Source organism: Notamacropus eugenii, chromosome 3, assembly GCF_028372415.1.
Source record: "Notamacropus eugenii isolate mMacEug1 chromosome 3, mMacEug1.pri_v2, whole genome shotgun sequence".
NCBI classification, from domain to species: Eukaryota; Metazoa; Chordata; class Mammalia; order Diprotodontia; family Macropodidae; genus Notamacropus; species Notamacropus eugenii.
Genome location: NC_092874.1, coordinates 199,380,638 through 199,392,253, shown reverse-complemented (window position 1 = coordinate 199,392,253; position 11,616 = coordinate 199,380,638). Strand labels below are relative to the sequence as shown.

The 11,616-nt window shown below is 40.0% G+C and overlaps 1 protein-coding gene across 3 annotated transcripts in view; it reads left to right on the top strand.

Moving 5' to 3' along the window:
* The first annotated feature begins 9,785 nt into the window (after positions 1 to 9,785).
* ETV6 (ETS variant transcription factor 6) overlaps positions 9,786 to 11,616 on the top strand; it is a 322,433-nt gene continuing 320,602 nt past the window's right edge. The window contains exon 1 of one of the 3 annotated variants that reach the window (XM_072653930.1): positions 9,786 to 10,440. In XM_072653930.1, the coding sequence (XP_072510031.1) occupies positions 10,408 to 10,440 (33 nt within the window). In that variant the 5' untranslated portion in view covers positions 9,786 to 10,407. The remainder of the gene's footprint in view (positions 10,441 to 11,616) is intronic. The other 2 variants (XM_072653929.1, XM_072653931.1) reach the window with 2 other exon arrangements.

Here is an 11,616-nt window from a genome sequence, read left to right as displayed (position 1 = left end):
GTCATTCTCTTGAATGCAGTTGTTGATTACTTCTATGATTTGTTGTTTAACCCACTCATTCTTTAGGATTAGATTATTTAGTTTCCAATTAATTTTTAGTTTATCTTTCCTTGGCCTTTGATTAAATATGATTTTTATTGCACTATGATCTGAGAAGGATGCATTGACTATTTCTGTCTTTCTGGACCAGATTGTGAGGTTTTTATGCCCTAGTACATGGTCAGTTTTTGTATGTATGCCATGTACTGCTGAGAAAAACTGATATTCCTTTCTATCCCCATTTAGTTTTCTCTAGAGAACTATCATGACTACCTCATCCAGAGTTTTATTCACCTCCTTAACTTCTTTCTTGTTTATTTTGAGGTTAGATTTATCAAGTTCAGAGAGGGGGAGGTTGAGGTCCCCCACTAGTATAGTTTTCCTATCTATTTCTTCCTGTAACTCCCTTAACTTCTCTCCTAAGAATTTGGACACTATACCACTTGGAGCATATCTGTTTAATAATGATATTGCTTCATTGTCTATGAAGCCTTTTAGCAGGCTATAGTTTCCTTCCTTATGTCTTTTGATTAGATCTATTTCTGTTTTTGTTTTGTCTGAGATTAGGATTGTTATCCCTGCTTTTTTTACATCAACTGAAGCACAATGTATTCTGCTCTAGTCTTTTACCTTTACCTGGCATGTATTCCCCCATTTCAAATGTGTTTCTTGTAAACAACATATTGTTGGATTATGGGTTTTAATTCATTCTGCTATCCATCTCTATTTTATGGGAGAGTTCCTCCCATTCACATTCACATTTATGATTACTGTCTGTGTCTTTCCCTCCAACTTCTTTCCCCTGTTTATGCTTTTAGTTCTCCCTTCTCCTTTCCCCCCCATAATAGTTTTAATTTTTGACCACTGCCTCCCTCAGTCTTCCCTCCCATCTTTCAGCCCCCTCCCTTTTCCTCCCCTTTTCCCTTACTGTTTCTTCCCTCCCTTTTTTAGCCTCCCCTCCCTTTTCTTTCTCCTTTCCCTTCCTACTGCCTATAGGGCTAGTTAGAGTTCTATACTTAACGGAGTTTGTTGTTCCCTTCTTGAACCAAGTCAAATGAGAGTAAATCTCAAACAATGCTCATCTCCCTCCCCTCTGTCTTTACTCTAACATGTTTTTGTCCCTCTTCCTGTGATGTAATTTACCTTTCTCTGCCTCCTCCTTTTCACATCTCCTATTACAAACCCTTCCCACCCTTAAATCACATTTTTAACATCATATCATTTAATTTATACCCACTTCCTCTATCTATGTATATCTCTTTTATATATATCATAATAAATATACAATTCTCAAAATTAACAAGTTGTCTTCCCTTATAGAAATGTAACAGTTTGCCCATATTGAAAAACAAGTTTTTTCCCCCCTGTTTACCTTTTTATGCCTCTCTTGAGACTTGTGTTTAAAGATAGAATTTTCTATTGAGCTCTGGCCTTTTCATCAGGAAGATCTGGAAATCCCTTATTTCATTGAATGTCCATCTCCTTGACTGAAATATTATGCTCAATTTTTCTGCATAATTGATCCTTGGTTGTAGACCCAGCTCCTTTGCCTTACATAATATCATATTCCAAACCCTCTGACCTTTTAATGTAGAAGCTTCAAGGTCTGGTGTGATCCTGACTGTAGCTCCTCGATATTTGAATTGTTTCTTTCTGGCTGCCTGCAGTATTTTCTCCTTCACTTGATAGTTCTGGAATTTCACAATGATGTTCCTTGTTGTTTTCAGTTCGGAATCCCTTTTAGGAGGTGAACAGTGGATTCTTTCAATGACTATTTTGTCCTCTGGATCTAGGACCTCTGGGCACTTTTCCCTAATGATTTCTTGGAAGATATTGTCCAGGATCTTTTTTTCATCATGGCTCTCTGGTAGACCAATAATTCTTAGATTTTCTCTCCTGGATCTATTTTCCAGGTCAGTTGTTTTTCCCATGAGATATTTCACATTTTCTTCTATCTTTTCATTCTTTAGATTCTGTTTGACTGATTCTTGATGTCTCATAGAGTCATTAGCATCTACTTGCCCAATTCTAATTTTAAACAAATTGTTTTCTTCAGTTAACCTTTGCATCTCCTTTTTCATCTGTCTAATTGTTCCTTTTAAAGAGTTATTTTCTCCAGTTAGTTTTTGTACTTCCTTTTCCATTATGCCAATTTTCTTTTTAAATTCTTCTGTGATTTTTTTTCATATTTTTAAAATCATTGACCAGTTTTTCTTCTACTTCCCTAATTTGGCTTTTAAAATCCTTCTTGAGCTCTTCCAAGAATGCTCTTTGGACTTGAGACCAGTTCATATTCCCTTCTGAAGTTTCAGATAGGAGTACAGGCTCAATACTGACCTCTTTGGTATTTGTGTTTTAGTCCTTGTCCCCATAGAAAGACTCTATGGTCTCATCTTTTCTGGTTTGCTTCTTACTCATGATGATCACCCTTTTCCTGGCTTTTAAAGTGGATCTCTGCTTCTGGGGCACAGGGGGCTCTGTTCCATGGTTCTTGTGCTTAGAACTTGAGGCTTTGTGTATTGTAGCCTCTGGTTCTTTCAGTTAGAAGCTAGAATGCTGTAGCTTACCTGGTGCTGCGCTGGCTGGTGTACTAAAGCAGAGACCAGGAAGTCTTTATAAATTTTCCTGGAGTTAGCTGTGTTAAGTGTGGGGGAGGTGTGGCCTTGCCACAGGAGGTCTCGTCTCCTGAACACAGGCAGGCTCAGTGGTTGGTGAACCCCTTCTTCACTAGTGTCTTCCTGATTCCCTTGTCTGTGCAGAGGCAGGCCTGGGGTCCTGGTGTTGATGATTACAGGCTCTACCCCCTTAGACCTCAGGATCTCCTCCCAGTTTTTTGAGGTGGGGTTGTCTGGGACAGCTCCAGTCTTGCACCAGTTCCCTTCAGCCACAGCAAGAGGGACCCCCCCCTTTACAATTTTCCTAGCCTTATGAGTTAAGAGACTTTTTACCCCTTCAGCTGATCTCACTGTTTTTCCTGGGGAAATATTCTCTGGCTTTTTCAAGGTCAACAAGGGGAGGGGGATAACATTTACTGATCACTTCACCATCTTGGCTCCTGGAAGTTCAAGTAGGTGACTTACAGACTTACATTCAATCTGTGGGCTGATACTCTCAGGTGCAGCTGCTGCAGTTATCTGGGGTTCTATAGTTCTCTCTCACTCAGTTCCACTAGACTCCAGTCCTAGGCTGATATGTTTGAGATTCTGCAGTGCTGCTGCTGCTTCAGATCACCCTGGGCTTCCTGCTTGGCTCTGGTATGGTGGAGTTTGCACTGGTAAAGCCTGTGGTCTCTGTGCTCTTCCAGCCCTGTGCAACAGATCCTTCCTGTCAACCCTCTAGTCTGTCTTGGGTTGGCAATCTGCCATACTCTGTCTCCTATTGGATTCTGCCACTCTAAAATTTGTTCAGATTCTCTTTTTAGAGGTATCTGAACACGTTTGTCTTAGAATTTAGGTGGGTAGTTGCTCTCACTTGGCCATTTTGACTCTGCCTCCTACCAACCTTTTTTAAAAAAATTTTTCTTAATATTTTATTTTTCCCCAATTACATCTAAAAACAATTTTTTTTGAAATTTTGAGTTCCAAATTATTTCTCTCCCTCCTAACCCCCACCCTCATTGAGAAAGCAAGCATAATTCCAAATTCCTCTCCAGAATGGTTGAATCATTTCACAACTCCCTCAACAATGCATTTGCTGTACACATTCTCAAAGCAGTTAGAGTTCTTGTGTGAGAGACTCAGTCATGCACTAAAGACCTTGTATAAAAGGGATGAGCTTTCTTAGAACAGATTAGAAATTCTGAGGATTTGGAAGAGCAGATGAAACAGAGAGCTCCTACAGGGGCTGAAATTGAAAGAATCTTCAGGGCAACTAATGAAAGGAGAATGAACAATTAGGACTGATTTGTGGCAGAGAAAGTAGACGTGGAAGAGGGTCTTCAACCTTACTGACATGTCAGAATGGCAGCTTGACTGATGACAACAGTGTATCCACTTCCAAGAGAAATTCCGGAAAAAGATCTGCTCTCCCTCTCCCCCTCACTTTCTTTTCTGGTGACCATCTATCCAGAGACACTATAATATAAACTGCAGTTTTCTAAATGTTTCCAGTAATCTGAATTTTTCCTTAACCACAAAAAGGTCAAATAGACGTTAATGTAAATTAAGACTTTGAACCTTTGCCTATGTGTTAGGAATTTTCCTGACCAGGAGTTTGGAGTAATTGTGATGGAATTCACAACTATTAGTCTTTAAATACACTCCCTAAAGCTGCAAAAGAGGGAACTACATGGATAGTAGGGGCCATTATTCTGCCCCAAGACGTAAAATGAACTAATTATTGTAATACTTATTAAATTTCATTTTGCTAGTTTTAACCCATAATTCCAGCCTAATCATATCCTGATTCTGTCAACTGATATATTAGCTATCTCTTTCAGTTTTCCGTAAAATGTCTTCCTAAAAACCATTGATGACAATATTGAATAGGCTAGGAATACGGAGAGCTTTGTAAATATATAATGACTTCTCTTCAGGTTGACCTTAATGAGTCTGTCAGGGGCCATTGCCAGTTGTCCTGACCTGTGTCTTGCCACTGGACTCAGATGGCCCTGGAGGACAGAGCGAGGCTTATGACTTTGCACAGCCCCGTCTCAGTTAGATGCAATTCACTTGTAAGTCAAGACATCACCTCCTGATATCATTGGTCCTCCTGGAGAATGAAGGACAAACAACAAAAATGAATTTGTCAATACTCTTTAGGTTTAGTTGCCCAATCAGTTTTGAATTCACCTAACTCTTGTCTACCATCCCATATCTATCCCGTATGCTTCCATCTTGGCTATGAAGATATATCAGTGCAGACCAGATGACCAAAGAGCCATAGCAGCTCTGCAACTGCTATTTAAAAAACAATCAGAGAACTCACACAGGTTATGAAAACCACAGTTAACTCTAAAAATAAAATAAAACAAAATAAAATCAAAGAGCTAACAGTGGTTATAAGCAAAAAGCTTTCTTTATTCTGTTAGAGGAGGGAACGAGACACATATATGCCATGATCCCCTCACCCTCCACCTCCCCAGTTGGAGAATTGCTTTTGTGTGAACATAGCTCAATTCTTACACGAGTGGCTATGCAGTGAGCTGTAGCCCTGACAATGGAGGAGTAACAGCAGCAATGAAACAAGTTTTATTCATAGCAGGACTTCGTAACCAGAACACAGGTACCTGCTGCTGGTGTGAAACGATTCTGGGATTGTGCAGTGGCTGAGTTCATCCAGAGGGTGAGCTGCTAAGCTCAGGGCACAGTTTGCTTGATGGGTCTTAGCTCTGGAAAACAAGGTGTCTCCCAACAGTAAAAAGAGAAAAGCAAAAAGAGAGGGGTGGTCTTAGCATGGGGATCCCAACATTTCCTCTTCTTGGCCAAAGGGAGGGGGTCTGAAAGAACCCATTCTATTCTGGCCAAGAAAGGAGAGGCAGGTATAAACCAAGATGCCATTTGAGACCAGTTTGGCCAGGATGAGACAGGATGAGATGTCCCAGTTCAGGGACAGATGTAGTCTTAGGTTGGTGAGCTATGGGGTTAAGGTGGCAAATCTAACAATTTATTTAGCCCTTCCCCTTTGCAATGATGGAAAGGTATTTTCATCCCAGGAGGTCAGTTCCTTGACGGGGGCTTATCGGCAAAGTGAGTCCCAGGAAGGAGAACCAAGACTGTAGAGGGAGAAAATGCCAACATACTCTTGAATCAGGGCCTTGATGGTTGGACACATAACAAAAGGGAAAAGAGAAAAAACTAGGATAATATACTTAGCCTTTGTCTGGGAATCTTGGAACAATTGTCTCCTCTGGATGTTGGCTACTTCTGGGTCCTTACTAGATAAACCTTGAGGTCCCCAGAGGCTTCTGCTATCCACTAAGGAGCAAGGACTTTCTTCAAATGATCCAGGAGTCCACACCCACAAAACTGGAAACTGTAGGGGTAGTCAAAAGAACTTGGTGGGGGCTCTTAGAAACAGTTACTGATTGATCAGTATGGGGTCAGTTTTCAGATAAGATACTTTAGATGTATAATTGTGAGAAAACTCTTTGCATCAATCTTTGAATCTGAGTTTCTGGTCAGCATAACGTAGGTCCTTAGTTAAGTTTTTAAACAGCGTATAGAGATGGTCCAGTTTCCTAGCCAAACAAGGCTTGATTCAAACAATGCTATAAGGTTTTTTATAAATTCATACTCATAATTACATTGTCATGTTACATTAATGTCACATTACAGATTAAACTACTTAGAGAGCTCACAATGGACTAGTTTTGAGAAGGAGAAATTTATACGTCACCAAGAAAACTTAGACATAAATATCATGAAACAAAAGACCAAAGCAATGCACGAATTAACACCAATATGAACCAATATCAGGTCTGCTTGTATCCCGGTGATCCATTCTCAATATCCATTTAACCAGCACATTTTGAGTTTCAGATGTCTTATGTAGTTATCTGGTCCTGAAACGTCTTTTCTTGTACAATAGGTTTTATTCTCAGGACATCTATAAAAGGGTCTCTGATTTTCTGGTTCATGATCTAGAGGTTCCTAGATAATTGTGACTTAATATAGTTTGGTACAATCACTTAAATTTGGTTCTCCAATTTTGAAACTTCAGAGAATCTCAGTTTATATACCATTTGCTGTTTCTATCCTTACTTAAATCCTGTACCTGATATAAGAATACTTTTTAAAAATTTATGAAGGTCAAACTGTAAGATGAATTCTTCTGCCTTTTTAATTATTAGACAGATGCTTTAGAATTGGGAAAATAATTCTAATTCTGTTGCTTTTTTCAAAATTTACCATTCCATTTATTTAGAAAAACTGTTACATCTTTGTCTTGTTACTTTGTCTAATCATTACCCCTTTAGGAGGATAGCATCCCTACATTATATTTTGGTCATAAATACAGGTTTAAAAATTGCAAGATGCAGTTAGATAGATAGTAACTCAGAGATGTTCCTATCATTTAATAGATTTAGTATTGTATTTACAAAAATGCTTGATTATAGAAATTTGCTATAAAAGGAAAAAGAGGGACATATTTATAACATTGTCATATATCATAACAGAAGGGGAAAACTTCCTTAATTCTGTTTGATTCCAGGCATGAGTCATATCTGACATCTAATCATGAAATCACAGGGTGTTAAAAGCAAGACTCAGAATTAGCCAGGTGGGAAAACTTCTTTTTTCAGAAGGAATATAACACAATGGGGAAACAGAGTCAGGAGGATCCTATCTAAGACCAGGCCAAGGTTGTTCCCCAAACTTTTTCCTGGGCACAGACATCCAGTAACTTTAGCAGTTACTAGGCTGACAATTCAGACAACTATCCCTGTAATCGAAGTTCAAAACAATAGTAAATTACAGTCCCAAGAATTTTCTTAAATAGTAAACTTTCATAGATACAACCTAGGGCTTGAATAACTTTTCTGATATTTCCCTAACACTTAACATTTCATTTATTCTTTACAAACTAAAACTACCCATATTCTGGGGTTTCAGACATACAGCAAATACCTAAGAGTTAACTCATCATTAATATGTGGAAGCTACATCTCTGAATCACCCTATATACTTTCATAACAGCCAAAAATTTTCAAATGAAAATTTGCTATTATAGTAAACATTATTATGTGTTTTATGACAAAATATACTCCATTAAATATTTAACAGTTTTCAAATATTTCTTTTTTATCATCCTTTTAAAAGACCAATTTATAATCTAATAACATCTAGATTAAAAAGTTATTTCATCTAATAGCATATCTGTTACAATGGTTTTTCAAATTTCACAATATAAGAGAATTTAGAAATGCTATAACAAACAATAGCATGTATTTAAAACATGAAACAAAACTTCAGATGACATCAATTCAGTCAATTGAATTTCCAAATTATCCCTTATAAAAATTATTAACCTAATAACCTTTAGCATTTTAAATCCATTTTAGAGTTATCAGGTATTTAGCAATGATATTCAATTAAAGAAGTAACAATAATACAGTCCTTGGCATATGCCAGTCACGGCGTTAAGCACTTTACAATCATATCATTTTGATCCTCAACACAGTCCTGCGAGGTGGCTACTATTATTATTTTTCTCTTTCAAGATCAGAAAACTGGGGAAAACAGAGATAAGTATAGTATAAAAGTACTAAGTTTCAAGCCAAAAGACCTACGTTCATATAACTCCACTAGTTATTACCATTACTTCTATAAGACCTTGGTTTCTTCATGATGTTCATACTTGTCAGCTTTATGATCCTAAAAGCCTGTTGAAATACAGGTATGATCTGTGAATGGTCTTTTCCTCACCTACTAGTCTAGTGATCTTCCTGGCCTGCTCACTAATTCCTTGGAAAAATGACATCTTCAGCAGGCCTCTAAAGATTTATCTTGGTGCCTCCACTGTTAATACTTAAAAAAAAGGTGAGTTGGGTACATGAGCATATTGGCTCAGAGGAATGGCAGCTTCCCATTTGAAGTGCTCAGACAATATAATGTATGGGAGCAGGTTTTGCAACTGGAAGGTGCTTAACAAGGTAATTGTAAAGTTCATACTCTTAATAATTCACAGGATTCCTTTCTCCCTCTCCCCTCCCCCCAATCTGCCTGAGATCATCTTCTACCTTAAGATCCTCAAGAAAGTCCTAAGGATAAAGGGTTTTTATTTTTTTTAGGATCAGTTCCTCTAGAATGGTGCTTCCTTTTTCCTCCTGTCTTATCTACATGAACACATCCTGCCAACTTTGTAGTCCTGCAGCACATTTCAGTCGTTAGGAAGTAGCTGTTTCTTTAAAAGGACAGCACTCACTGAACGCAATTTATTTCAAAAGGGGAGGAGGTTGAGGAAAAGGAAGGGGAACTAAACTGCCTTTGATAACTGGCTACTCTTTCCTTCTCTTGAATGCAGTTTTCGTTAGAGGGGTCCCCTCCCCCAGTACTCTGAATTCAAATCAGCCTACGTCTTTCCTTTCCAGTAGGTCTATTTTCCTAGAAAAAAAAAATCTTCCTGGTTTTATCTTCTAGCCGACTTTATCTTCCTAATCCATCATTCTGGCTCAGCCTCCAGTGCTTTTGTCTCCACTGTCCCTCCCGGGCTCTCTCCAGATTTCCCTGTGTTCAGTTTGCAACCTGATCTCCCATTTCCTGGTAGATTCTCTTAAAGAGGCAGCGGTCTAGGAGAACAAAGGCTATTGTTTTATTTCCTCGTTTAGACTTCTCATCCTTAAAAGACTATCCCGGGTTTTTTATTTTTTTTACCATGGCCTTGGCGTATAGGGGGAAGAAAAACCCAACCACTCCTGCATTTTAAACGTTGCTTCCAAGGGACCAGGGGTTTTAATAAATCCTGTAGCTTCCGAATGCAAAAAAAAAAATCAATTTAACATTCTAAAATGCCCTTTATTTTTACTTATGGGATACAGTCGTTGGCACAAGACTAAAAAAAAATCTGAGGGCATAAAGGGTTGCTAAGCCCGTACTATTTTTTATTTCCTTTTGCTGGTTTCCTTATTTCCTCCTCTTCCCCTCCCCCCAGGGATGCATCGGCCTTTCGAAGTTGGGCGCTCTCCTTCCTCTTAGTTTCTACACTTTCACCTGTTTTATCTGCAGCCCCTCCTCCCCCCTCCCCACCCCACCCCCTCCGCCCCCCGCCTGCCTCCCGTCCTGCGTTTATTTCCCTGATGCCTGGCTGTAACCTGAGCTTTTATTTCCTGGTGGCTCCTTTAAGAGGCTGAGCTCTTTGCTGGGAATTCACGTCAGTTTCAGCACCGAAACTCTCAAGATCAATGAGCATAGAGGTTTCTCAGTTCGCCTTTCAGTTTCTCTCTTCCAGGAAGGAAAACATTGAGAGAGAAGAGAGGAGAAGGAGGGGGAGGGAGAGAAGGAAGGAGGCAGAAGGAAGAGGAGGAGGAGGAGGAGAAGGAGGGGGGGGGGACGGACGGACAAGCCCGAGAGAGACCCAGATAAACAGTCTCATCCACCAGACTAGCTCCCAGCCGACCCAAATACACCTCCCTCCGAGGTCCCCTGACCCCAGCCCTCCTCTCTTCCCCTTCTTCCCCCCCTCACCCCGACCTCTTTTTCCCAGCCCCCCGGAAAAGAACTGCCAGGCTGCCTCTTCTGCTGGAGGGCAGAAGCCGCAAGATTCCCGGGGTTTGTTTTTTTGGGGGGGAAGGTGGTGTTGGTGAAGATGGTTGAAGAAACTTCTTAAATGATCGCATCTGGCTGGCTGTTTGGAGGATTTCTGGGTTGGGGAAGAGGAAAGGAAAGTGGAAAAAAACTGAGAACTTCCTGATCTCTCTTGCTGTGAGACATGTCTGAGACTCCAGTTCAGTGTACCATTAAGGTAAAGATCTTTTTCCCCCTCCTCCTCCTCCTCCTCCTCCTCTTCCTCCCTGTTTTAAAAAAACCTTTTGGCTCGACCCCCGGGGGTGGGGGGTGAGGGGGAAATCAATGTTTGCTGGTTTCTTAAAAGTGGGTTCGTTTGCAGTTCCATTCGCGATCAATCTCTGGGGCTGAAGGGAAGGAGATGCAGCTTGCCGCCTATACCCTTTAATTTAACCTTGCTGTTTGTCTCCCCCCTTCTCCCTTTCCCCCCTTGTTTTTTCTTTCCCCCCTCCCCCTTTCTTTTTGACAATGAAAAGCTTTGTCACAATTGGTCAAGAAAAAAAAAGCCAGGCTTGTTTTTTGGACTGTAAAACACCCTCAAGTGATAAGTGCTGCTTTTAAAAACCCTGCCTCTGTATGTGTAACCCTAACATGTGGACGGGGGGAAATTAACTTTTATTCTGAGAAGGGTGATTTTCTCTCTCTTTCTTTAAAAAACCTAAACTTCTTTACCCTGTAATGCTGGTTGAATCCTTTCTTTTCCAAGGATTGAACGTTCTCTTCCCTCTGATTGTAATTAAAAGCTGCAATTTTGAAGGCACTGGAGAAAGAATCCTAGTGGCAGCTTTTCTTAGCATTGCACAATGAATGTTTTTGACTTTTTTTTTTTAAGGTGAATGAAGTAGTTTGTGATCAGTGCATAGGAAAGTTGAGTAGGACCCAAGTAGATAACTCCTGTGGTGCATAAGGAAAATAGAGCTATGGAAGCTGCCATAGCTAAAATGACCTTCTGTATTTGACAGGACACCGAGGAAATCTTAAACTGTAGAATTTTCCTTGTTTTCTGTCCATTCCTTACCCCCCACTTCCCCATCGGAGTTGTAAATGCAGCTGCCGAGTGTGTTTGCAAACACAGCACTCACTCTGAGTAGTGGTGTAATTAAGGTTGGTGGTACTGTTCTGGGCTGCTTCTGAAAAGTTGATCATGTGGGAACACAAGAAGGGCTGTACATTTCCCCACTCACTTTTTTCCATCCGTCTATTTATTTGATTGGCTCACTTTAAGGAGAGCATGGAAGAGCAGACTCCTTCCTGTGCAGTTCCTTCGCTTTCTTATAAGGAAGTTTGCTGGTAGCTTGGCCTGTTTTAATGTGATAGCAACACCTCGTTTTAAGTGGGTACAAAAGAAAGAAAT